Genomic DNA, 26,596 nt, shown 5'->3' on the forward strand with positions numbered 1-26,596 from the left:
GGCCCTGGGTCTGAGTCTGGGAAGAAGGGCTGTTGTCTCCGGATGCCAGCCTTCTTCCCACCGCCACCCACTTTATCTTCTCAAGGACTGTTTACTCCCTGTGGTCCCCAGATCTTCTGACCCAAAGACTGGGGCGCTGAGGTCTGTATTTGACAAACCTTGGGAGCTCCTGATGCCTGTGAGGACCCTGGACTAGAACCTTGATATTTCCAAAAAACTGTTCTGTTGCCCCTTGCTTGGGTTTGCTGAGTCCAGCCCAGCAAGACCATGGGTGGTCACAGCCAGGGCCTCTGCTCGCCTCTGTGCCCGAAGACTGGCCACCTCCGCCTCAGGATAGTGATGCCGACCACATGTGGTGGAAGACGGCTGGCTCCTGATCAGTGTGCAGAGGCCCCTGCCAGCCAGCATGTCCTGTCCCTGCCTCCCCTCTACCCTCAGCCCCAGCTCTTAGGGCTTTTGAGCAGCTGTACTAGCATTTCTTAAAAGATCCCTTCCCTGATCCTGTTTTTTTATGATTGTCTTCAAAACCTTACCCTTACTTGCCCGTCTTGTTCATTCTGCAGCCTCCCTTCTGACCCTGACACTGCTACCTCAGCTTTCCCGAAGTGCCTGTGCAGGAGTGTGGGGACAGCTGCCTCCTCCCAGGACCCTTCTCCTCTCTAGCCCTGGGGCCCCAAAAGGGTCACTGTTCACCTCACAATGCCTGTACAGGGTCCCCGGTCGGCACGGGCCACCACTCCTCTCCTGCTCATCAGGCTGAAATTCTGACAACTCCCTGGCTTTTCTTCTTTCCTGCCTCACCCGAAACCGCCCTGCCATCAGGAAGTCTCAACAGCTCTTACTCCCAGCAGGCACCTAGGATCCTCTCTTCCAGCTCTGATGCTGCCAGCAGGCCCAAGCCCCGCCTCTCACCTGCTCTGTGCACACCACACGGATGCCCAGTCAGCTGCCCACAGCCTGCTGGCCTGTTGTCTTGCTTTGGGCCAGAACTGCACCCCACCGAAAACCTGTCCCTGTCAACAGGGCACCTGTGCCCTGCAGAGTGACTGTCTATTACCTCTGCACCTTTAGCCAGACAGTGGTCCCTATTTTCACAACCCCTCAACGCTACCCCTCCAAGGTACAGATGTCTGAGAACTCACCTATGGAAGGCTGTTGGCACCAGCACTCTCTCCAAGAGACTGTCTCACATGGCAGGAGAGGGCGGGCAGGGTGGGGGTGACAACTGGGTGGTGAGTACAGCACACAAGGGCTTCCAGGGGAGGAGGCCTGGCCCTTCGGTAGTTCAGAAGCGGGTGGAGATTGCAGCTTAGCCACAGGCCTGTAACTGCCCGGGCAGGCTTTTCTCGGGCCACGTTCATAGCCACACATGTACAGCAGTGCAGGACCAGAAGAACTGCCTGTGGAAAGGAGAGCCCAGACTCCTCTGCTCCTAGTGGGAGCTGAATGGCACCAGGGCGCCTCGGCATCAAAGCAGAGCACTTGAGACACGTGCTACTGAAAAAGAGACACTGAACATGGAAGCTTTATTTTTAAACCTCACACAGACATGAGGCCAAGGGCTGGACACGGGGAGGCCGAGGGAGGCTGTGTGCTCCAGTTTGGTGGTGGTCCTGCTCTGAGGGGTGACCCTTCTGGCCAGCCTGGGCTGCAGTCCTGTGGAGCCACCCCAGAGAGCCTCCACCATGGGAGAGCAGGCTGGCCCAGAGCCTGTGACAAATGAGGGCTTACATTTCTGTAGGTTGTTCTGGAGCTTAAATTGTAGTTTTTCAGAAATTAAAACCTCTTAGATTTTTTAAGTACCTGGTGAGGTCATCAGGTAAATTAAAGGACTTTTGAAAAATTCTCATTTCTGATCCTTGCTAATATCTGACAGATGCCATCAAGAATAAGTGTTAAGGTATAAAAATACTATATATATGTATATATAAAATGGCAACAAAACTAAACCACATTTCTAAAGCAAATGTACTGTGCCAAAGGCTGTGGCATAGCTTTAAGTTAAATGTATTTATAATCCTGGCATCACCTCCCATCCCTCTCAAGGAAAAAAATATTTTAAATAACTTAAATAAAAGTCAGGGTGTGATACTCCAGCACATCTAGTGTGGTCTTGTGGGTGTTCTTCCCCGAAGCCAAGCTCGTGCTCAGTTCATTTGGTTTCACAAGGAGCTTAGATTTTGAAGAAGACCAACAAAAAGTGGTAAGATTATTTGTATCAATTAAGAAAAGGAGGGGGCACAAATCATAATACCACTAGGAAAAAGGTTTCAACGCCATCACAAAAGACGATACAAAAACCAAAGTGCTCAAATTGTAGGAGCAGTTTGCCCAGAACATATTAAATATAAGTTTAGTATATACAAACATTGGTCAGAAGAATTTTCGATTCTTCAGTTTAAGTGAAGACTTTATGGAGAAGTGCGCAGGGGCCACTGCCCTTGGCCCCCGCAGTGGGGGTCACACGGTCCCCCGCCCCATGTCCCTGGTCCTCGGAGCCTCCAGATGCAGCACTGAGGCTTGTTGTATAGGAACTAAAACGAGAAGGAGAACGTCAGTTTAGGCCATTTTCAATAATCAGTACTCACTCCTCGAGGACGTCCTTCAGCTGCTTCCACGTGTTCACCGAAGCGGAGCCACAGTCTGCCGTCTCATGTACCAGTGCAAGTGAGGCATCTTCAGGTTCTGGACCATGGCAGCGCGTGCTATGGGAGTGACCGCTGAAGGCTGCACAGCTGAACGCTAACTTGGATACACGGGTGTGCTGGGACAGCCTAGATCTTTGGGGACACCAGTTCAGGGAAGCAGCAGCCAGCTGGAGCTCCTGCCAGTGCAGAGGCTTCCACAGCTGTACAAGGATCCTCTCTTCACAGTTCAGGTATGCATCAGAGGCTCCTCCATGTGCTACCTCGCCCTCATGTCCTTGTGCCCAGGGCTGCAATGTGCTCCAGGTATGCAGTTGAATCAACCAGGCAGGGGAGCCCAGGGCCTGCATGGGCCGTAGGCTCTGGGCTAAGGGGAGCTGGAGTCAGGACATAGCTCACGCGTGCTGCCATTGGACTAACCTCATCTAAAGGCAGCTTCAGAGCCGTTTTACAGGCTGAGAAACATCCAGACACACTTCTCCCTTCTCACTGCCTGCCTGGGCGCTCTTCCTGCCCCTAGGTGCTGGGGACCAGGCCATGGTGACCACAAAGAAGGCCTCCTCACGCAGCTGGAATGGCACGCTGGGCCCATTGGCTGGAGTCAGGTTAGAACAGTGGAAAACAAAACTTACTTGGGAATTTTTGGCCTTCGTTCTCTATAAAATTGGCCAAAACCCCTATGTAGTGTCATCTCCCTGCAGAAGCATAAGCAGATTGAGACTTAGGGAGACTGCCCAGGTCCCTTCTGTGTTAACCCACGGGACAGAAGCTGGCAACGCAGGTGACCTGCTAGCAAACCAAACATCTCATTTACAAAGTTTAAACCCATCTTGCAACTTTAACCTTTTCTGGAAACACTAAATCTACCAAATCTCAAGTTTGAATGTTTATTCTGTTAGCTCTGGCCTCTTTAAAATGCAAAAATAATTATTTTTCTTCAAGTACATCAGAGTGGAAAAGGAAATCCAATTTACTCAGTCCAGTGTGTGCAACTGTTACTCCATGGACCAGCCACTCTGCCTGACTCAAATGTAAAGCCCACCTCTGAGCCTGCCTCCCAGGCCAGGCTGTTTCGCAGAGCTGTGCCTGAGGCCCTGGAACAGTCTTTGCTAATGACTAGTTCACCTGCCCTCGAGATAAGAAAGCTATTGGCTTAAATAAACAAGATGTTCCATTAGACACATTTCTCATTTCTCTATTTATAGTTCATCTAAAATGTTATCAATGGTGTCCTGTTTTTGAACAAGGCTAAAAAACAGCTTTGGTGTATAGATTTGTTGACTGCTTCTGGAAGATTCCAAAATGAACACTATGACTTTACAACTCATTTGCAAGAAAAAGAACCAATTAGTAATTTTGTGAATTAGGAAGTAAGTGGGCTATATAACTTCATTCTACACCACAGGGGTGAACCTGCTCTCTAAAGAGACCCTGTCCCTCTGGCCTGTAGAGACTCGATTTGGTTTCTATCAAGCATGAAAGAGTACAGCCAAACTTATCTTAAAGGCATAGATTAAAGAAGTTATGAACTAGACGAGTAAATCACCAGTTGGTTAATTCTTTCTCTAAAATTTGAGACATTAGAAAAAGGTTACTGAAAAATTTCAGAAACAACCCACGTACATGAAGAGAACATAGACCGGATGGAGCCTTACCCACGGGAACAGCCAAGAGAGGCTGGCTTGCAAGGTTCAAGTTCAAGAAATAGTGTCATCCAGAGGCTCCTATGTTTCCATTACATTACAGTCGTTTTCATAAAACAGTATTCAAAAGAGAACAGGAAGTCTTCACTTTACTCCCAACCATTGTCTTTGATCATGTGGGCAAGCTCAATAATAAATTTTCCTTCCTTGTATTTCTGACTGCTCTCAAAGGCATGTTCCTTGAAAAAAAGTGGAAACAGACAAGGATTCAGGATAGACTGTTCTGTTTTTCAACTTCATTACACTCTGAGCCGAGGAAATAAGTCTATAGCAACACGTTTCCTCGCATGTTCCCTGCACCAGGCTCACGGCTGGGAGTGGTCTGTCCCGGGTGACAAGTCCACTGAGGGCAGTGCAAGCCTACTCAACACTGCCATCAAGTTACGGTTAAACTTGTAGGGAAATATGAAGTCAAATTTGTTACTGAGCACCTACCATGTGCAGGACAGTTTGGAGGTAGGAAGAACAAGATGTCCTTCTAGGGACTCCCAAGTAAAAAGGAGAAGGGAGGTGATGGCACTGGGAGCCCTGAGCACAGTGCAAAGCTACTGGAGGGAGAGAAGGCCCTTTGTTGGGGGAGTTCAGGGACGGAATGGAATGGGCCAAGCAGGTGGAAGGGCCAGGGCAGTGTGCAGGCCTCACCAAGCCTGCCTCCGTGCTGTGGACTCTGTCCCCTCAGATCTGATGGGGAAATGGGACACCAGCAATGATCAAGAATTCCAGGAGGGAGAGCAGGAGACCCTAACAAAAACCAGAATGGCTGCAGACAACTCCCAGAAAGGCAGGCGCCATGCCAAATGGGCTCTCACACACGGAGTCGGGAGGTAGGTGTGCACGAGATGGCCGGGGGCGCGGGGGGCACTGGGTGCCTGGGACAGAAGCTGGGGCAGAGGGCCAAGTCTGGGAGTTAACAAAAGGTCAAAACAAGTTGAGATCAGAGGGAGATCAGCCAGAAAGCTGGGGAGCAGAGAGAAGCAGAAGATGGTGGAGAGACATCCCATGGCCACACACACTCAGTGAACAAAGACAGGCCAAGCCGTGGTGGGGACAGTGGCACCTGTGCCTGCAGGAAGTTTGAGGCAAGAGGGGGGAGAAGCTGACAGGTGAAGGCTGAAGAGGGGGCGGACGGCATGTTTGCCAGGGGCCAGGAGAGGGGCTGGTAAGAAGCACCTGTGGGCAGAGGAGGTTCAGGCATACAGGGTGCCAAGTGCTGCAGAGGGTATGCTGTGGTCACTACTGCCAAGTCACGTGACCCCCCGCCCCCGGACCTGGCCAGCCAGAGAATATTCCCCAGATGAGTGAAAACATGTCTCATGGGACCATCGAGGGCACATGCACCCCGGTCACTGCGGCTGCTCACCTTTGCCCTGCGAGTACAGGTGTGCCCACACATCTTTAATCAGCTCAAAAGAAATTCTTTTAAAACATAATTTCTTTGATAGGATCACACTTCCAGGGGAAGGTCTTACATCACTGCAATTTTGTTTCCATTTGTAAATGTTTTATTAAGAGAAATCTGTGTTCTGTGAAATGTCAGAAAGTGTGGTTACTCACATATTTCCACCCGAGCGTGGTTTTGCAGTTCTCACAGTAGATGTCTGCGACAGCGTGCAGGCCAGTGAGAAGGACTCTCTCCTCTGCGGGGCCACAGCCTACGTTCACCCTGCAGGGAGGGAGGCAGCAGGTGCCAGAGACAGTAGCACCCCACCCACCCCAGTCTGGAGAGGCCGCCCTGGCCCCCACCCCGGGGTGGGGGCTGCTGCCTGAGCCGCCTGGTTGTCAGGGATGCAGCCGCGTGTCTTATCTCCCGGCCTCCCACAGCCCTGCCACCACCATCTCTTAGGAGAAGGAGCAACTTTTTATTTCTCCACAAGAATTCCAGAGAATTCCAGTACAGGACAGGATAGGCTATGGACAGGTGACCACAGTTCTGCTGTAGCAAAACTCAAAACCCATCAAAAATGGAAAAAAACCAGAGCACGTGTGCAAGGCTAATTCCTCAGGAGCCGTATGCTTTCCAAAACTCTCAAGACTAGAGAGAATCCTTTAAGCTCACGTAGGAGACACTGGTGAGTTCCAGACCACCGGTGAACACTACACGTTCCAGCTTTGAGCAATGACACTGATACACAGAGCATGGCACGTCCACAGGCTCCCGGCAGTGATACTCACACAGAATTGAAGAGGTAGGCGCGTCCCTGACTTCCCTGAAAAGACTGCAAAGAAGAAAAAAGTTTTAAAAGGTTTGTTGTGATAAAAAGAAGTGAGGCCCTGACGGTGGTTTGGTGGATAGATCGCCATCCTGGCACACTGAGGTGGCAGTGTGATCCCGTCAGGGCACGTATGAGAAGCAACCAGTGAGTGCACAACTAAATAGAACTAAGTGGAACGAGTTGATGCCTCCCCCCCATCTCTCCCTTTCTCTCCTTCAAATCAATGGAAAAAAATTTTAAAAAGTGATGCTAAGTTCTGCATTTTGGAATGAAAGTAGAAAAGCTGTGCTTTAGGTCGCAGACCCTGCATGAGGTGAAAGGCTGACTGTGCAGAGTATGAAGGGCTGCACTCAGGGGCTCGAGAAGGACTAGCATCTTCCCAGGGATCATGGCCCTCCTAGAGCCCCAGCGGGGCTGCCCAGGTGTTCTCACTCTGCTAGCACAGGAAGTGCCACGTCTGTCAGATATAGGGACAAGGGGACCTTTTTATACTTTTCCATTGAAATAAAAAAAAAAGTCACAGCCCAAGATGGCCTATTATTGGGAGGGGGGAGGATAGCTCACCCCAGGAAAGTGTTACAAGCTAAAAAATAGTTCGTCACATATTTATGCCTTCTATCTAAGATGATTTAGGAGGCAGAATGGGTATTAGTGCTGCCCTGACATAATCAGGCCAGTCCCAGACTCAATTCCCACAACCCGTCCTCTCCTGGGAACAAGAAGGAATGCTGGCTGGGGGCTCATCTGCCCTGATGCCAGGCTCAAATGACCAAATACATACAACAGATGGACTGCGAAAATCATCAGTGAAACACAAACCGAAGCAAGAACATTGTCTTGGTTTCTGTGCCTGTCACCTAGTGCAAATTAGAAAAACTGCGAGGAATGCTGACAGGGGCACAGGTTGACAATATCAAAAATGAGACAGTCACATACTGAATGGCCCAGCAATCCCACTTCTAAGAACTGACTATAAAGAGCACATCAGCTTGAGTGCATAAGGCAATGTGACAATAATGGTCACCACTCCAGTGTCTGTAATCACAAAAGACGTGGGATACAGATATCCACTAGCGAGTTAGCAGACAAGTACATTCATTTCACATCCGGGATTTGTGCAGACATTAAAAGGGAGACAGGCACAGCTAGGTGTGCGTGGGCATGGAAAGACGGCCATAAAATACTATTAGTGAATAAGGCTAGCTGTAAAATGACATGTTGTGAAACCTTTATTTAAAGTGAAAATGTATCCCCATGGACACACACACAAACAAAACCAACCAACCAACCAGACAATCTACATACCAAACTACTAAGTGATAACTCTAAGGAATGGAGTTGGGATAAGGAAGGAGAAAAAAGTAATTCTCATTTTTATCTTATACATATATATCCCCCCTTAAGTGCACAATTATAAACAAGTTTCTTTTATAATTAAAGAAAGCAGAGCCCCAGCCAACACATGATGAACATCTCACCTAGGCAAGAAATACACCTTCATTTTTAAGCCCCTGAGATTTGGGGGGGTCTTTGTTACTGCAGCAAAACCAAGCCTGAGAAAAGCAGTATTTTGATTTAAATATATACCTTTCAGATTTAAGGGGGTCATCCCTTAAGTGGCTTCCTAGAATTAGGAATATTATTTTATGTCCAATTTAACAAAGAATCATCTTACAGACTTTTCACACATCCTTATTAGCCTTCAATTTTCTAGACCGATTTTCCTAATTCTCACCTATTCTGCAAATGCTAATTTTTTACATAGGGTTTGGGTAAAAAAATGTGATCAGATCTGTGGTTCAGACTCAGGCCATAGTCTTGACTGTAGTGGGCCTCTGAAAACTGCTCTAAATTTGAGCCAGATCATTATTTAGGCTTTGGGGGCCGTATACCCTCTGTTGCGACTACTCTGCTGTGACACCAAAATAGCCATAGATGATACAAAAATTTTACAAAAACAGGTGGTCTGCCAGATGTGGCCTGCAGATACTGTATGGTTCAACTAGACAGAGCCGTCTAAGCAACTAAACCTGACTGCACCAAGGCTTTCCTGGGCCAGGGGATGCTTGTCAGTGCAGAGATGGCCCCAGAGGCTGGTGAGCCCTAAGGACAGCACCTTGTGTGAACTGGGTTCTGCTCTATGTGGTAAGTGTTATGGAATAGCAACATAGGACAGCGTTATGGCTTGCCACAGGAATTTCTAAAACACGCAACACCTGACTATTTAGTCAGCAGCACTGACTTTTTTCCCTTAGATGGTCAAATAAAGAAATGACAACAGCCAACACAACAACAGCTGTCCAGTGTGAATGAATCAAAATTATACCTATTTTTTTGTCAAATAGGAAAAAAAAGATTTTTTTGGTGTGCCACAGAATTTGTTATCGTCTCATGTGTTCCATGAGCTAAAAAAAGGCTAGAAATCGCTGCTGGATGGGAGAAGCAGCAGTTTACTTTGTCACCAGCTCAAACACAGGCTGACACCTTGTGGCAGCCTTCATGCTTGAAGAATTTAGGTTCTCAGCACCTTTCATCTTACAATGATCATTTCATGTCATGGTGTTTCCACCTGGCAAGCCTCTGCTGTTGACGTAATTTAAAAACAGCTTAAGGGCCCTGGCCGGTTGGCTCAGTAGTAGAGCGTCGGCCTGGCGTGCAGAAGTCCCGGGTTTGATTCCCAGCCAGGGCACACAGGAGAAGCGCCCATCTGCTTCTCCACCCTTCCCCCTCTCCTTCCTCTCTGTGTCTCTCTTCCCCTCCCGCAGCCGAGGCTCCACTGGAGCAAAGATGGCCCGGGCTCCGAGGCTCCACTGGAGCAAAGATGGCCCGGGCGCTGGGGATGGCTCCTCGGCCTCTGCCCCAGGCGCTAGAGTGGCTCTGGTCGCAACAGAGCGACGCCCTGGAGGGGCAGAGCATCGCCCCCTGGTGGGCGTGCCGGGTGGATCTCGGTCGGGCGCATGCGGGAGTCTGTCTGACTGTCTCTCCCCGTTTCTGGCTTCAGAAAAATACAGGGAAAAAAAAAACAAAAACAAAAAAAACAGCTTAAGGGCTTTAGGGTTCTTTGGAAGAAGTGGCTCACATTCCTTCTGGCCCACCTCATCCTAGAGCCGCCCAGGCGCTATAGAACAAGACCCAGTGGTGCCTCCCACTGACTCGGGCTTCAGTGTCCTGAGCTCAAATAGCTAAGAGACCAAGTGCCTGAGGTACCTTCTGATCTGAAACTTCTGAATGGACAAAGAAGCCACGGAAGCAACGAGAGAACAGAAACTGCCTGTTTAACAGTTTTTAAATTAGATGAACAGAAATGACACAACCTCTCATATTACCATTTAAAACACAAGTAGATAAATGTTCTTCTAATTGAGTGAAACAAAAAGCCTAAGTGGAGATTCCCAAAGAGCACAATGTCCCATGGGACTTTGTCTTTGAAAGAGCGTGAGGTTCATGTCACCCAGGAAGGCAGGTCTGTGAGGGTGGGTGTGAGAGGACCTGTCACGGCTTCCTCAGGGAACATTCACTCATCCACTATGTTTGGACTGTTTTAAATGGTCCCAAGTGATGGCACTCTATGTAGGACCTGCAGCAGCCTGCTAGGTATGAAAAGAACAGCCCCATTCTTTGTCATTAGGTTGACCTCTTTATCAACAGCATGTAATGGCCTTTTCCTGAAAGATCCCATGGCCCACACGATAGATGCTGGTCTTCCTGACCATTCTAAGTGGTTTTTAAAAATTCTTGATTCCCTAATAATTAAACTATTTCTATCGATTTCCTAGTTTGGTCCTTCCATGTGTCTGGTTTCACTCTAATTTTACTGTTCTGCCAAATAACTGACTCATCTTGCTCTTCCTGGTCTGAGGGAGCCCTAGCTGCCCAGCCTGCCAAACCAACTTGCTACGCAAGATCATGACCATGTGGGGCAGCCACACTTAATCATGCAGAAAACTTGCATCAGTGCTGCCCAGAAGGTTCTAGACTTTTAGGACACTGCAAACCCAGGAAGCCACGTGATGGTTCAAGATTCATCTAATTAGGAATGATGATCATTGTCAAGAACACTTCATCAATTTCTAGGCACAAGCCACTTGCCTTGGAGATCAGCTCATCGTGATTGGCCAGGTGGGCTCTGCAGTGGACACAGCTGTACGTTCGGTGACAGTTTGGCAGATAAGCTTGGAAAGTTTTGGATTTTGTCATCTTCACCATCTCTGCAGGGCACCCCTCGCGCAGCTCAGGGCTGGCACCGGAAGCACGGCGGTTCTGCGGGGCTCTCTGACAGAAGCAGCACTGGAATATGCACGCAAGAGCCGTCGTCGTTCAGAGGGCGTGTGGCACTGTCCACACAGCTGGGACGAGAGAATAATGTCACAACCTGTCAATAAATCAGACAAACAGGAGAGAATGAGCACATCAATATGGCATGTTTAGGATGAAGGTATTTTGAAGAATGGTTGATGGGCAAGACTAGAAGTTAAAGATCTAGTCCTTTCAGAGCAACTGTATATACAAAGAATACTAATATAATATCCAATCATGTTTAATCATTCTAAATTTAGTTGAAAATGGCAGGTGAACTACTTTTACATAGAAATAATTTGAGAAAAACATTTGATCAAATACATCGTATACTATGTGTGGCTTCAGGAAACAGGAAAGAACAAAGCAGCCAACAGGGTTCCTGTCTAAGTGAGGCCAACAGTACCACTAGATACATCTTGAACCAAATGTCAAAGCACTATGACTTTTATGAATACAATTGATTTTCATGAGAGAGGAAGGAAGAGAGAGAGACAGGAACATCAATGTGTTCCTTTATGTGCCCTGACCAGGGATTGAACCAGCAACCTCTGCGCTTTGGGATGATGCTATAACCAACTGAGCTATAGAGCCAGGGCCACTATTATTTAATCTTGAACAAATTTCATATCAGTCAAGAAACAAACCCTTGTATATAGTTAAATGATTTTCAACAGGGGTGCCAAAATCATTCAACAGGGGAAGGGCAGTCTTTTCAACATTGGTGTGGGGAAAACTGGACATCCACGTGTAAAAAATGAAGTTAACCTGACCAGGCAAGTGGCGCAGTGGATAAAGCATCAGATTAGGATGCAGAGGACCCAAGTTTGAAATCCCAAGGTCACTGGCTTGAGCATGGGTTCATCTGGCTTGAGCAAAGGGTCACTTACTCTGCTGTAGCCCCCGGTCAAGGCACATATGAGAAAGCAGTCACTGAACAACTAAAGAGCTGCCACGAAGAACTGATGCTTCTCATCTCTCTCCCTTCCTGTTTGTCCCTCTCTCTGTCAAAAAAAAAAAAGGAAAAAAAAGAATGAAGTTAAAACATGTCTTACACCAGATATAAAAATCAACTCAAAATTAAGCACCTAAATGTAAGAACTAAAACTGTAAAACTCTCAGAATAAAATACAGCAAAAACTTTTATGACATTGGACTTGGCAGTCACTTTTTGGTTGACACCAAAAACATAGACAAGCATGTAAATTTATATAAAGCAAAGTGAGAAGAAAATGGGGCAGAGGCATTATATGAAGAGATAAAGATTAAGGATTTTCCAGATTTGAAAGACACCAATCCACAGACTTAAGTCCATCCTGCCCGGTGCTGGCGCACTGGACAGCATGTCAACATGGAACACTGAGGTCGCCGTTTCGAAACCCTGGGCTTGCCCGGTGAAGGCACATACAACAAGCAAGCAATGAACAACTAAAATGAAGCAACTATGACATGATACTTCTTCCTTCCCCTCTCTCTATAAAAATCAATAAATAAAATCTTTTAAAAAGTCCAATAGCCTGACCTGGCGGTGGCGCAGTGGATAGAGAGTCAGACTGGGAAGCAGAGGACCCAAGTTTGAGACCCCGAGGTCGCCAGCTTGAGCGCGGGTTCATCTGGTTTGAGCAAAAGCTCACCAGCTTGAACCCAAGGTCGCTGGCTCGAGCAAGGGGTTACTGGGTCTGCTGAAGGCCCACGGTCAAGGCACGTATGAGAAAGCAATCAATGAACAATTAAGGTGTTGCAATGCGTAATGGAAAACTAATGATCGATGCCTCTCATCTCTCTCTGTTCCTGTCTGTCTGTCCCTGTCTATCCCTCTCTCTGACTCACTCCCTGTCTCTGTAAAAAATAAATAAATAAAAATTTTTTAAAAAGTCCAATAATTCCAAATAGAATAAATAAAGTCACACTAAGCCACATAATAATAAAACTAAAGAAAACCAAAGAAAAAGAAAAAAAGCCTTCTAAGTATCTGGAAGGGAGGGATGACCTTTCAACACAACTTCCCAGGAAAGCAATAAAACCCAGAGGCAGCAGGGAAAGGTACCTTCAAGGTTCTGAAATGTAACTGCTGTCCCAGAGTTCCATATCCAGTGGGAATCTCTTTCAAGGATTTGGGAAATCATATTTTCATACAACTAAAAAAGTTTTTTCCTCCCTTCATTTGACCTCGGTTTTGCTCTTAAAAAAAAAAAAGTTTTACCCCAACAAAATATTACTGAAGAAGTTCAAGGATGTACTTTGGGCAGAGACAAAACAACACTAGATGAAGTCTAAACATTAGATTCTAAAAAAAAGGAGTGTGAATACAGAAAATGGTAAACACATGGAGGCAAACAAAAACACCTTGCAGAGTTTTAAAAAGATACAATTATAGGCCCTGGCCGGTTGGCTCAGTGGTAGAGCGTCGGCCTGGCGTGCAGAAGTCCCGGGTTTGATTCCTGGCCAGGGCACACAGGAGAAGCACCCATCTGCTTCTCTACCCCTCCCCCTCTCCTTCCTCTCTGTCTCTCTCTTCCCCTCCCGCAGCGAGGCTCCATTGGAGCAAAGATGGCCCCGGGCGCTGGGGATGGCTCCTTGGCCTCTGCCCCAGGCGCTAGAGTGGCTCTGGTCGCAACAGAGCGACGCCCCCTGGTGGGCAGAGCGTCGCCCCCTGGTGGGCAGAGCGTCACCCCCTGGTGGGCATGCTGGGTGGATCCCCGGGCGCATGCCGGAGTCTGTCTGACTGTCTCTCCCCGTTTCCAGCTTCGGAAAGATACAAAAAAAAAAAAAAGATACAATTATAATTCATGACAATAAGGGCGAAAACTCAAATGAAAATGGCCTGCAGTCCTTGTCTTGTCCAAAACACAATTTAGATTCTAGTAAATTAAAGAGAAACAACTTCCGATGAAACTTCTGTAAGAACAAAAGTGTTTAACTTCCAAACCTATGAAGAGAAATATCAGGGAATGATAAAATGTCAATCTAAAGGGAGGCAAGAAAGGAAAAGAAACACAATAGGAAGAATAGGAAGCACAGAGAAAAGAGAAAGATTTTAACACAAATATATCGATGCTTACATGAAATATAAATGGACCAAATGTTAGAGTTTAAGGTTTCAGACTGGACAGAAAACAAAATTCATCTAGATGCTATTTGCAAGAGACACCTCTTAAGCATGAGAAACAGAAAGGTTGACAAGACAAGGCTAGAATGTGGGTGGTGGCAACATAAATGCATGGTTTGTAACTATTTGCTAACAGTGTATCTGTTTCATATATTTCTTGTATCTATGTGATTCACAATAAAGAAGTTGAAGGAGTAAAAGCAGAGAAAAAGATACACAGTGTGGGGCAAAAGTAGGTTTACAGTTGTGAGTATATAAAATAAGAGTTTATATTCTTTTTTTTTTTTATTTTTAGTGAGAGGATGGGGAGGCAGAGATAGACTCCCACATGTGCCCCGACTGGGATCCACCCGGCAAGCCCACGAGGGGGCGATGCTTTGTCCATCTGGGTTCCTTGCTCCGTTGCAACTGGAGCCATATTTTAGTGCCTAAGGCAGAAGCCATGGATCCAGCCTCAGCTCAAATCGAGCCATGGCTGCAGGAGAGGAGAAGAGAGAGAGAAAAGTGAGAGGGGGAAGAGTGGAGAAGCAGATGGGCACTTCTCCTGTGTGCCCTGACCAGGAATCGAACCCTGGACATCCATGTGCCAGGCCAAAGCTCTACCACTGAGCCAACTGGCCAGGGCCAGTTTATTCTTGATTATTTATTAATTATTGCATTATTTGCCATACAAACAACTGCAAACCTATTTTTGACCCACCCTGTAATATGCAAATAATAAAACTATATTCATATATTATTTCCCTTAAATGTTATTTAAGGGAAAAACTTTAGTAGACAGATAAATGAGTTACTTCATAATAATAAAACAGGAATAAATACAAGTGTAAATCTTACTACCTAATAACATAGCCCCAAAATATATAATTCAGAAACCAATGGACTACCAGCTCCTTGTACTGCTTTGTCTCCAAAATAAATTATTAAGATCAAACTGCTAAAAATAAAATAAAAATGGGCAGAACTACATGGAAAAGTAGATAAATCTATAATCAGAACCAAATTACTGATTATAATACTATAAAGTATATTTCATATATTTATATAGTGTATATTTGCTCATATATAAATATTCAATATATGTAAACATATAGCATATATCTATGCACAGTACATTTTTACATACTATGTCATATAAATATATTTACACTTATATTTTATTATGTCTTTTCAGCAACTGATTGAGCAGACAAACACAAACGAGTATAGAGGCTCTGCACAATGTGGTTATGAAACTGTACCAAAAAGACATTAGGAAAACTGTATCTAAGAACTGCAGAATCCACACTTGTTTAAAGAACACACACATTGGCCCTGGCCGGTTGGCTCAGTGGTAGAGTGTCAGCCTGGCGTGGAGTCCTGGGTTCAATTCCCGGCAAGGGCACACAGGAGAAGCGCCCATCTGCTTCTCCACCCCTCCCCCTCTCCTTCCTCTCTGTCTCTCTCTTCCTCTCCTGCAGCCAAGGCTCCACTGGAGCAAAGTTTGCCTGGGCGCTGAGGATGGCTCTGTGGCCTCTGCCTCAGGCGCTAGAATGGCTCTGATTTCGGCAGAGCGACACCCCAAGATGGGCAGAGCATCGCCCCCTGGTGGGCATGCCGAATGGATCCCGGTCAGGTGCATGCGGGAGTCTGACTGCCTCCCCGTTTCCAGCTTCGGAAAAATACCAAAAAAAAAAAAAAAGAACACACACATTAATTTTTATCAAAAACATATTTTTTTTGCCTGACCTCTGGTGGCGCAGTGGATAAAGCGTCGACCTGGGAACACTGAGGTCACCGGTTCAAAACCCTGCACTTGTCTGGTCAAGGCATATATGGGAGTTGATGCTTCCTGCTCCTCCCTCCTCTCTCTCTCTCTCTCTCTCTCTCTCTCTCTCTCTCTCCCTCCCTCCCTCTCTAAAAAAAATGAAAAACCCACATTTTTTAACTCATTGATTTTAGAGAGAGGAAGGAGGAGGGGAGGGAGGGAGGAAGAGAGAAACATCAATTTGTTGTTCCACTCATCTGTGCATTCACTGCGTGATTCTCTGGTCTGCCCTGACTGGGGACTGAAACCACAAGCTTGGTGTATCCGGACAATGTTCTAAGCAACTGAGCTATTCAGTCAAGACATAAAGCACACAAACATTTACAAAAGTCAACCATACAACAAGTCTCAACAAATTCCCAAGAACTGAAGTCATATTGTATTCTCTGACAACAATATAATTAAGGTAGAAATCAATAAAATATAACTAGAAAAATCCTCATATGTTTAGATATTAAGAAATGTACTTTTATATACCCATGGTTCTGAGACTAATGAATATTAGAAATTATTTTGAACAATAATAAAATAATTACTTATCACTACTCAAAAGGAAATATAAAATCTTACAGAATGTATTTTAAAAAATAAGAGGTGAAATTAAGGAGCTAAACACCCACCCATCTTTAAGAAGACCTGCCTGACTGGTGGTGGTGCAGTGGATAGAGCGTCGACCTGGAATGCTGAGGTCCCAGGTTCAAAACCCTAAGGTTGCTGACTTGAGCGTGGGATCATCAACACGAGCCCAAGGTCACTGGCTCTAGCAAAGGGTCATTGGCTTGGCTGGAGCCCTCTGGTCATGTATTAGAGGTGATCAATGAACTAAAGTGACGCAACTACAAATTGATGCTTCTCATCACTCTCCTTTGCTGCCTATGTCTGTCTCTCAAAAAAAAAAAAGACTTGGTTGTCACAAGGTAGTTTAGAGACTTGGTTGTCACAAAGTAGTAGTTTGCCTCCAGCAAGTATATGAGACAGGATTCATAGCCAAAATTCTGTCTCAAGGAAAGGAGGCTTAGCCATTACTTGTATATACTATTTGGTCAATTACACATTGATTTCTTCTTTGTAGTTGGCTATATTTAAGATGGATTCCTGTCAAGCTGTCCTATTTACAGCTAGTCTGCAAAATACTGTGCTACATTTTAACATTTAGCAAGAACAGTATTTAGCAATAACATTTAAAACTTCCCAGACTTTGAGACCCTGCCCTATCTAATTAACCCCAATACATTTAAATTCTTTTATTTACTGATTGATTTTAGGGAGAGAGGAATGGAGATGGAGAAAGAGAAAGGAACATGGAGCTGTTCCTGCATGTGCCCTGATGGGGGATTGAACCCGCAACCTCTGTGCTTTGGAACAATGCTCAACCAACCGAACCATCCAGCCAGGGCTGGCCCCACTACATTTCCCTTTTTTTTTTTTTTTAAATTTTTATTTATTCATTTTAGAGAAGAGAGAGAGAGAAAGAAAGGGGGGAGGAGCAGGAAGCATCAACTTTCATATATGCCTTGACCGGGCAGGCCCAGGGTTTTGAACCGGCAACCTCAGCATTCCAGGTCGATGCTTTATCCACTGTGCCACCACAGGTCAGGCCCCACTACATTTTATCCGATTTTCTCTGTTGCTCCAGCTTACAGGACCCTTCACGAATTTTAACCCTGGCATCCTCCCATCTTTGATAAGCATACTGACATGCCCCAGGGTGGTAACAAAGGTACAAATCAACCTAGACAGCACCTGCACCAGCCCAGCTGGAGAAGCCCCCCCTCCCTGCCCCCAGCTCCATCTCTACGCTCCACCCACGTGTTCCACACTGACCATGCAGACACTCAAAACCCACACACACTTAGTAATGACCAGTAAGGAAGGAGTGAACTTGTTCTAGCTTCACTTCTTATTGAACTCATGTTGAGTCTGCTTTAGTATCTCCAGCTGAGCTTTTCTTTTTATTGAAAGGAGTCTTAAATTAACAAACTTCTGTTTTAACCCTTTTCTCTCCTTTCCTCGAACTTCCTTCTAAAGCAGGGGTCCCTGAACTTTTTACACAGGGGGCCAGTTCACTGTCCCTCAGACTGTTGGAGGGCCAGACTATAAAAAAAAACTATGAACAAATCCCTATGCACACTGCACATACCTTATTTTAAAGTAAAAAAAAACGGGAACAAATACAATATTTAAAATAAAGAACAAGTAAATTTAAATCAACAAACTGACCAGTATTTCAATGGAAACTATTCTTCTCTCACTGACCACCAATGAAAGAGGTGCCCCTTCAGGAAGTGCGGCGGGGGCCGGATAAATGGCCTCAGGGGGCCGCATGCAGCCCGCTGGCAGTAGTTTGGGGACCCCTGTTCTAAAGCATCATATATGAAGGGACCAATAGGCAGGAATCTTGGATTATTCAACAACTAGTTATTCAGGTCTTTCAAGTTCTAGGACCCCTTTAGTGGCAAAAACACTGCTTCCAGTGACTCAAATGCAGAACTAAGGAATGTGCCTGCACTGTACTTGTGGCTTTTAAACAAGTGACTATCAGTCATATTGATAATTAGAATGGTGAACACCCCTCATTTTTTAACCTTTAAATGGGACAAAAACACCTTTAAAGTAGCAACTTGCCAAGGGTTTTCTCTTTATTTTGAATTTCTCAATGCCATGTATGCCTGTCAGTTTACTGAGGCGTCCACTGGACAGCCCCCATCAGGGCTCATGGTCAGTTTTTCAAAGGCAGGTGGGGTGTGCCTGTCTGCCTGCCCTGTGATGGCCCAGTGGATAAAGCATTGACCTGGAACACTGAGGTCACCAGTTCGAAACCCTGGGCTTGCCTAGTCAAGGCACACGGGAGTTGGAGCTTCCTACTCCTCCCCCTCCCTCTCTAAAATGAATAAGAAAAAGAAAACAAGCCTGTCAAGTGTCAGAGGGACCTGGGGTCTCCCTGTCACCGGTGGGCTGGTAGACAGACAAAAGAAAACACAGCTCAAGACGACAGAGTGTGCTCACACAGCCTGCAGTATCCAGCCAGAGTTTATGGAGAAAGCAGAACTCCAGGCAGGTGGCGTGCTCAGGAGCTCATGTCCATCAGAGAAGAGGAAATGCAGAATCCCCAAAGAGACTTATAGCTGAGGCCAGCACCATTCTAACCAGTTGACTCTAGCCCTGGCCAGATAGCTCAGTTGGTTAAAGGATCATCCAGAAGTACAAAGGCTGCTGATTCGATCCCCAGTCAGGGCATGTATTGAGTGCACAACCAAGTGAAACAAGTTGATGCTTTTCACTCTTCTCCCTCCCTCTCAAATCAAAAAGAAAAATAAAATGTTAATGTCTAAATAAATAAACAAAATTTGAAAAGAGAAAATTTTATTTAAAAGAATATGAAATCAAATCAATTAATAAGCAGCCCTGAGAGAAGAGCGTTCTTATTAGTCCCACTCTGCAGACAGGGAAACTGAGACCCAGAGAGGTTAAGCAATCTGCCAACGCTGCAGAGAAAGTAAGCTGAGGGGCTGGATTCAAAGCCAGAGAGTCTATACCCTGGACCATAGTGCCTGCGAACAGGAAGACAGGTATGAACTTTACTCATCGATGCAAATTAAAGGCTCACTGATATCTACAGGTTGGTAAAGATATTTAGAAAGTTGATAACACCAATGCTGAGAGCAGGTTGTGATGTAGCCCTTTGGTAACACCCATCAGTGCTCCCAGTACACACCCCTGGGAGGGTCAATCCCAGGCATCTACCTCTGGACTGACTTGCCCCTGTATAATATACTGTAACTGGGTAACAGTTGTTACAATGTTGCCTCTAAAAACAAAAAGATGGCCCTGGTCGGTTGGCTCAGCGGTAGAGCGTTGGCCTGGCGTGCGGGGGACCCAGGTTCGATTACCGGCCAGGGCACATAGGAGACGCGCCCATTTGCTTCTCCACCCCCCCCCCCTTCCTCTCTGTCTCTCTCTTCCCCTCCCGCAGCCAAGGCTCCACTGGAGCAAAGATGGCCCGGGCGCTGGGGATGGCTCCTTGGCCTCTGCCTCAGGCGGCAGAGCTACGCCCCAGAGGGGCAGAGCATCGCCCCCTGGTGGGCAGAGCATCGCCCGTGGTGGGCATGCCGGGTGGATCCCGGTCGGGCGCCTGCGGGAGTCTGTCTGACTGTCTCTCCCCGTTTCCAGCTTCAGAAAAATACAAAAAAAAAAAAGATTAGGAGCTACCTCAAGTCTAACCCAGAGACTAGCTAAACATGCTGATAAACATGAATTAGAAATAGTTCCAAAGTGGGACTTCAGGCTGGTGTAGGAAGGACAGAAAGGTGACTTCCTTTTCCTTTTCACTGTTTTGTAACTTAACTTTGATAGCAAGTGTGTCAGAGGGACCTGACTTGACTTTGATAGCAAGTCAAAGTCACACACAGCACATGTACACACAGCCATGGAAATGCCTGGAAGGATTTACAATAAAGGGGACAGCATGGGTACGATTTACCTTTGGCAGTAACAGTTTCCCCTCCGACACACGGACTTCCTCCCTACTTGAGTTATAGGATGAAAAGCTTTTTTCTCCACATTTCAGCCTTGGGGGACCACTGGATCCACTAGGAGGGGAGAAAAGACTCCTTTCTTCAGTCCTACCACCAATGCGGCTGTCCTCAGATACAGCCCTCTGTGCACTCCACCACCCCCCGTCTTCCTGGGGAACCCGAGGGATCTGGGTTCCTGCATTGCCCAGCAACCAGGATGCCTCTGCCCTCCAGGCTCTCATCCTCAGCTCTCCTCCAGCCCATGGTCAGGTCCTATGTCCACATCTCCCACCAGACTACTGATGAATGAGTTTGCACTGAGCCATTGTTTTTGAAGAACCTTCAATACATTCTTCTTTAATTGTCCCACTGGTAACAAAGTTTCCCATTATGGCCTTGGGACATTCTAGCAAAGCCTGCTGGCTTCCTAGCTAACCAGAAGGGGAAAGGTGCAGGAACTACAATGCACACTCAATAGTGCCCTTCTTTCCAGTTGAGAGGGTAGGTCTAGACCTGGAAGACTGGACTGAGCAAAAGGAAAAAGGCTGGTAATCTGAAACTTAGTCACACTCTAAATAAAACAAACATTCAAAGCCCTGGGTTGTACAAGGGAAGAGAAAAGCCCGAAATGCAAAGAGCAATGGGAAAGGGGGCCAGTTCTTAGGGGAGAGTGTGCTGACTCTGGGAAGACAGGCAGCATCAAAAGGGAGCCAGCAGGTGAAGTTTGGCAACAGACAAGCTGCTGATGGTGGGGGATGGGTACAAGGCTGAAAGAAGGCTCCATTTAAATGGTGCCAGGAATCTGGTGGCCAAGCTGCCAACTCATCTGTAAAATGGTGGTTATAGGCAATTCACAAGGTAGTCCAGAGAATCATATAAGAAGCCATGTATTGTTGTAGCATGGCAGAGTTAGCAAGCTTGGCTCAACACCTCACAAACTCCACAGGGAATCCTGGTCCAGGTTCTCCCTCAGCAGGTGCCAAGCTAGGGGTCTCTTTCTGGGGCAGTGGGTTGGTTGGCTCCAGGATTTCTACTTTACTCTCAGCAGTAGACAGATTCTCTGCAGTGCCCCTGTCTTCGTCACAATGTTACCCTGCACGCTGAGTCCATTTCATCCTCTTGACTTCTTTCCAGAAACTAGCTCACATTACCCTCCTCAGAACTCTTGGGCCTCCAGTGACTTGGCTACTAAGAACTTTCTCCAACCATCATTGATATCTTTTGTCAAAATTCCCACTCCTGCCTGACCTGTGGTGGTGCAGTGGATGAAGGGTCAACCTGGAACACTGAGGTTCCTGGTTTGAAACCCTGGGCTTGCCTGGTCAAGGCACATACAAGAAGCAACTACTACCGAGTTGATGCTTCCTGTTCCTCCCTCCACCCCACACCACCCCACCCCACAAAATAAAAATTCCCACTCCCTGGAGGTTTTGCTGATGAACTAATCTAACTACCTTTTTAAAAATTCAAAATCTAAAATGAAAAGCATCAGAGAATGGTTTTAAAGCAGGCAGACTTATACTGCTGCTTCATACTCTAAAGTCTAAACTATATTTCTTTTATCAGTCTTCCAAGAAGAAAAACAGTTAAATTGACATGACAGCCCCTTGCCCTCTGCACTCCCATCCCTGCCCCTTGACACAAGGTCCTCATGGAACTTAGTGAAGACTGGCAGAATCGAAGACAGATATTATAGGAACACAGCTTTCAACATAAAGAGCTTTACAGATTTTAGTGCTTCAGAAACAGAAAGACTTAATGTCTGGGATTTACTTAAAGGAATGTACCCATGTGAGTTGCTAATTTTGGCAAATGTACCATAGCAATGTAGGATGGTAACACTGGGTGTGGGGCATACTGGGATTGTCTGTATTATTTTTGCAACTTTTATGTAAATCTAAGATTATTCCCAAATAAGTTCATTTGAAAGGCAGAAAGACTGGCCCTGGTCGAGTAGCTCTATTTTGGTTAGAGCATCGTCCTGATAGACCAAGGTTGTGGGTTTGATCCCCAGTCAGGGCACATACAAGAATCAACCAATGAATGCATAAATAAATGGAACAAATCTATATTTCTCTCTCTCTCCCTTCTTCTCTCTAAAATCAATTTTTAAAAAATCAGAAAGACTATTGCTCAGATTAGTAATTAAGATCATTCACTTATTTTTTAAAGTGTCCAAAAAGGACAGACCCTGTGCTACATGGCATTTTAAGACAGGAGTCTGCCCTGGTCCTAGCTCTGAGGGGTTCCCACAAATAGAAGACACTCTTACACTGTGAGATGAAGGGGTGGTAGCAGGAAGGTCTACGGGAGCCTCAGTATTAGCATTCTTCAGATGTGCCACTGCTGTCACCCAAGGGCCCACTGCTAGGGGTAGGGGAAACCAGTGCAGGATTATGAAAATCAACAACACTAGGATCAAGCAAAGTCCCTGGCACAATGCAGAGGCTCAACAAACATTTGTCACATGCACTACAACAGAGCAGAGGCTCTAGGGCGCACAGGTGATGGGAGAAGAGCAGCTTGCTCAGGTGAAGCACCTGAAAGGGTTCCCTCGAGGTGGCAAGCCTTGTCTTGAGGCTTGTATAGTTTAGGAGAGGGACTGGTTGGTGCAAAAAAAATAACAATCTTGGCAAAGGAATCCACAGGTTAAGGTGTGTATGTTTTGGATACAAAGAGAAAGAAGTAATGCAACCCAACAGAAAAGGCTTGGGGGTGGGGAAATTGAAGTCTTCCAAGGCCACTATCTTTCGAAAACTGAATTCAGTCTCCCATCCTAAAACTCAGCACGTAATCTGGACATCAAAGATGTCAATCACAGGCAGAGCTGGGGGAAGGGGACCCTGACTAGCACGTTTCCAAAGCGAAGGCTTTTTTGCAAGCTCTGCTTTAATAGAGCCCAATGCCACAAGTGGTGAACTAACACGGAGGACGATTCATTTTCGTCACGATCTTTCTGTGGGCAACTTGAAAACGTTTCCCCCTTTGCAGAATTATTCCTAGCAGGAAAATTTGTCTTCATTTTCCTCCCTAACGGCCACTTATTATTATGTAGTTTATGTCTTCTGAACATTGTTTTATTCATAGCCAGGGGGTGGTGGAGGAGGAAAGAAAGCAGAGGGTTGGGGGGAATCAAAGATTAGGCTTTTTAATATGCTCCAAAACGGAGTGAACGAAATACCAACAAATCAAAGAAATCAGAAGGAAAACATAGACAGGTGCGGCTTGCTCGCGCCCCGCCCACCCGCCCTGATGCCCAACAGGTGCCTCCCGACCCCGCCCGCAGCCGCAGGCTCCTTTAGTAGCCACAAAGTAGCCGCCCGCGCAACAGTGTCCAGGCCTGCCCGTACTCACGGCCGCTCGGCGGTCCGCGTCCCAGCCCACAGAGCCCATCCGGCCCGGGCCTCGGTCAGCGCGGGCTCGGTTCTCAGGCGGCCCCGGCGCGGGGCGAGATGCGCTGCGGCCGTTGGCGCCTCCGCAGGGCGCGAGGCATCCTACCGCCGCCGCCCCACGGGCCGCCAGCCCTTTGTTTTGGAGCCGCGGCCCCGCCGCGCCGCCGTTAACGGCCTCGGAACGCGGTGCTGGCCAATAAGGGCGCAGCACCTCCCGCGCCCCGCCCCACCCGCGCGCCCCCGCCCTGCGCGCTCCGTGTCCCGGAGCCCGGCTGGCTCGCACTCGCCCAGGCCGGGCAGGGCGCACGTGCCAGGGGGCGCGCCGCGCTTCCATTGGCCGTCCTCGAACGCGCCTGAGAGCCAGCCTGTGAGGGCCGAGGAGCGCAGGGGCGGGGCCGTACAGGGCGGGGGTCGGGGGCGTGCTTAACAAGAAGTGCCACGCGCAGGCGCGGGCTGGCCTAGGCTATGTTCTTCCCCGCGCAGGTTTCTTTCGCTGTGGGTATCGTGCGCTCCCGGGAGCCCGTGGGTCACCTACTCTCTCCGCACCGTGTGGGTCGGCCGTGGACATGATGGCTCACAGCTCCCGGGGCCGAGGTGGGGCTTGCGGGTTGACCGTCCGCGGCGCTGAGGTTTTCCTGGCCAGACCCTCCTTGACTTGCGTTCCTCTACTCCAACCACCCTCTCTGAACTCTCCAAGACATTGTACCCTAGGACCTCTGGATCTGCACCTGGCATCTAGCTCTGCTCTGGAACCCCCAAATCCGACCGACAGCGCTCTCGGCCCGCCAGGCAGCCCGCCCCCTCTCGTAATCCACACTTTGTTCCTCTACTCCTCTCATGTCATTATTGTGTTTGTCCTATAGCCTGTCTCTACAGATTGGGTTTGTAAGAATTATGTAATTTAGAAAGCAGACTGTTGAAGTCACAATGTATATAACATTTTTATACATGTTAGCATCACTTAGATCTTGTTTCTTTTGTGCAATGCACTGCAATGATCTGTCCTTGGGTGTCACCTGATTTATTACTTAGAAAGCAGCTGGATATTGCCTCCTACACATTTGTCAGAATTTGGCCATTCTCCTAGTGATGTCTCCAGCTTTCTGCTTCCACAAACCTGGCTGCAAAGTGGGAACTCATAATCGTTTTTTTCAATTTTTCTATTGCTTAGAGAGGCAGAGAGAGAGAAGCATCAACTTGTTGTACCATTTAGTTGAACTTACTAGTTGCTTCTCATATATGCCCTGCCTAGAATGGAATCAGTGACCTCTTGTGTGCCAAGACAACACTTTATCCACTGACCCACCAGGCCAGGGCCCCATGATCATTTTAAGATGCACCTTACAGATGTATTAACATCTCTTCTTTAACTGTTAATCCCTTCAGGTGTCTTTCAATTTCTAAATAGGTTTCCTTTTTCTTGGGAATTGTCAAGATTACTTTGTCTCGAATATTAACTTTTTTTAAAATTTTTATTTTTTACAGAGACAGAGAGTGAGTCAGAGAGAGCGATAGACAGGGACAGACAGACAGGAACGGAGATGAGAAGCATCAATCATTAGTTTTTCATTGCGTGTTGCAACACCTTAGTTGTTCATTGATTGCTTTCTAATATGTGCCTTGAACGCGGGCCTTCAGCAGACCGAGTAACCCCTTTGCTGGAGCCAGCAATCTTGGGTTCAAGCTGGTGGGCTTTTCCTCAAACCAGATGAGCCCGCACTCAAGCTGGCGACCTCGGGGTCTCGAACCTGGGTCCTCTGCATCCCAGTCCGACGCTCTATCCACTGCGCCTCCGCCTGGTCAGGCATTTTATTTTTTATTTTTTTTTAATTTCAGAGAGCGAGAGTCAGAGAGAGGGATAGACAGGGACAGACAGGAACGAAGAGAGATGAGAAGCATCAATCATCAGTTTTTTGTTGCAACACCTTTGTTTTGCATTGATTACTTTCTCATATGTGCCTTGACCATGGGCCTTCAGCAGACCGAGTAACCCCTTGCTCGGGTCAGCGACCTTGGGTCCAAGCTGGTGAGCTTTTTGCTCACACCAGATGAACCCGCGCTCAAGCTGGCGACCTCGGGGTCTCGAACCTGGGTCCTTGCTGATCCCAGTCCGACGCTCTATCCACTGCACCACCGCCTGGTCAGGCCTTTTTGTTGTTTTTGCTATTGCAAATATCTTTTCTCAGCCAGTCCTTTGTTGAAAATAATTTGTAATTCTCTTTTTTTTTTTTTTTTTTTTTGTATTTTTCTGAAGCTGGAAACGGGGAGAGACAGTCAGACAGACTCCCGCATGCGCCCGGCCGGGATCCACCCAGCACGCCCACCAGGGACAACGCTCTGCCCACCAGGGGGAGATGCTCTGCCCCTCCGGGGGGTCGCACTGCTGCGACCAGAGCCACTCCAGCGCCCGGGGCAGAGGCCAAGGAGCCATCCCCAGCGCCCGGGCCATCTTTGCTCCAATGGAGCCTTGGCTGCGGGAGGGGAAGAGAGAGACAGAGAGGAAGGAGGGGGGGGGTGGAGAAGCAAATGGGCGCTTCTTCTATGTGCCCTGGCCGGGAATTGAACCTGGGTCCCCCGCATGCCAGGCTGACGCTCTACCGCTGAGCCAACCGGCCAGGGCCTGTAATTCTCATATGAGCTAAAGTTTATATAATTTTGTATTCTGCTTTACAAAGGGTCATTTTTCTGTTATTGCAGTTTTTAAAAAATATTTTAGTGGCTTCACAATATTAAACTTAACATATACCTACGTACATACCTATGTGTGGTGATTGGACACTTACATTATTTATGCTCCATTTCTGCAGACCTCTTCATGCTTTGAAAATTTTAACACGAGGCCCTGGCTGGTTAGCTCTGTTGGTTAGACCACTATCCCAAAACACCAAGGTTGCAGGTTCGATCCCTGTCAAAACAC

General features: G+C 47.1%; 2 protein-coding genes across 5 annotated transcripts in view; one reads left to right on the forward strand and one right to left on the reverse strand.

Moving 5' to 3' along the window:
- PPIL2 (peptidylprolyl isomerase like 2) overlaps positions 1–17,530 on the forward strand; it is a 53,171-nt gene extending 35,641 nt beyond the window's left edge. The window contains exon 21 of one of the 2 annotated variants that reach the window (XM_066365445.1): positions 17,516–17,530. The gene's annotated coding sequence lies outside the window, so the exon portion shown is untranslated. Of the gene's footprint in view, positions 1–563; positions 2,100–17,515 lie in introns of those variants that run through there. The other variant, XM_066365444.1, reaches the window with a different exon arrangement.
- On the reverse strand, positions 2,327–26,483 carry YPEL1 (yippee like 1). 3 transcript variants are annotated; one of them, XM_066365455.1, is made up of 6 exons: positions 26,463–26,483; positions 11,748–11,861; positions 10,651–10,933; positions 6,521–6,564; positions 5,903–6,011; positions 2,327–4,527 (listed from the first exon to the last, which is right to left on the reverse strand). In XM_066365455.1, exons 3-6 carry the CDS (start codon positions 10,765–10,767, stop codon positions 4,438–4,440), a joined length of 360 nt encoding a protein of 119 aa, XP_066221552.1. In that variant the 5' UTR covers positions 10,768–10,933; positions 11,748–11,861; positions 26,463–26,483; the 3' UTR covers positions 2,327–4,437. The 3 variants fall into 3 exon arrangements, with proteins under 3 accessions (XP_066221552.1, XP_066221550.1, XP_066221551.1); XM_066365453.1 differs by lacking the exon at positions 26,463–26,483 and adding an exon at positions 23,642–23,852; XM_066365454.1 differs by lacking the exons at positions 11,748–11,861; positions 26,463–26,483 and adding an exon at positions 23,642–23,852.
- Positions 26,484–26,596: the final 113 nt, after the last annotated feature.

The sequence above is a fragment of the Saccopteryx leptura genome, chromosome 2 (genome assembly GCF_036850995.1).
Source record: "Saccopteryx leptura isolate mSacLep1 chromosome 2, mSacLep1_pri_phased_curated, whole genome shotgun sequence".
NCBI classification, from domain to species: Eukaryota; Metazoa; Chordata; class Mammalia; order Chiroptera; family Emballonuridae; genus Saccopteryx; species Saccopteryx leptura.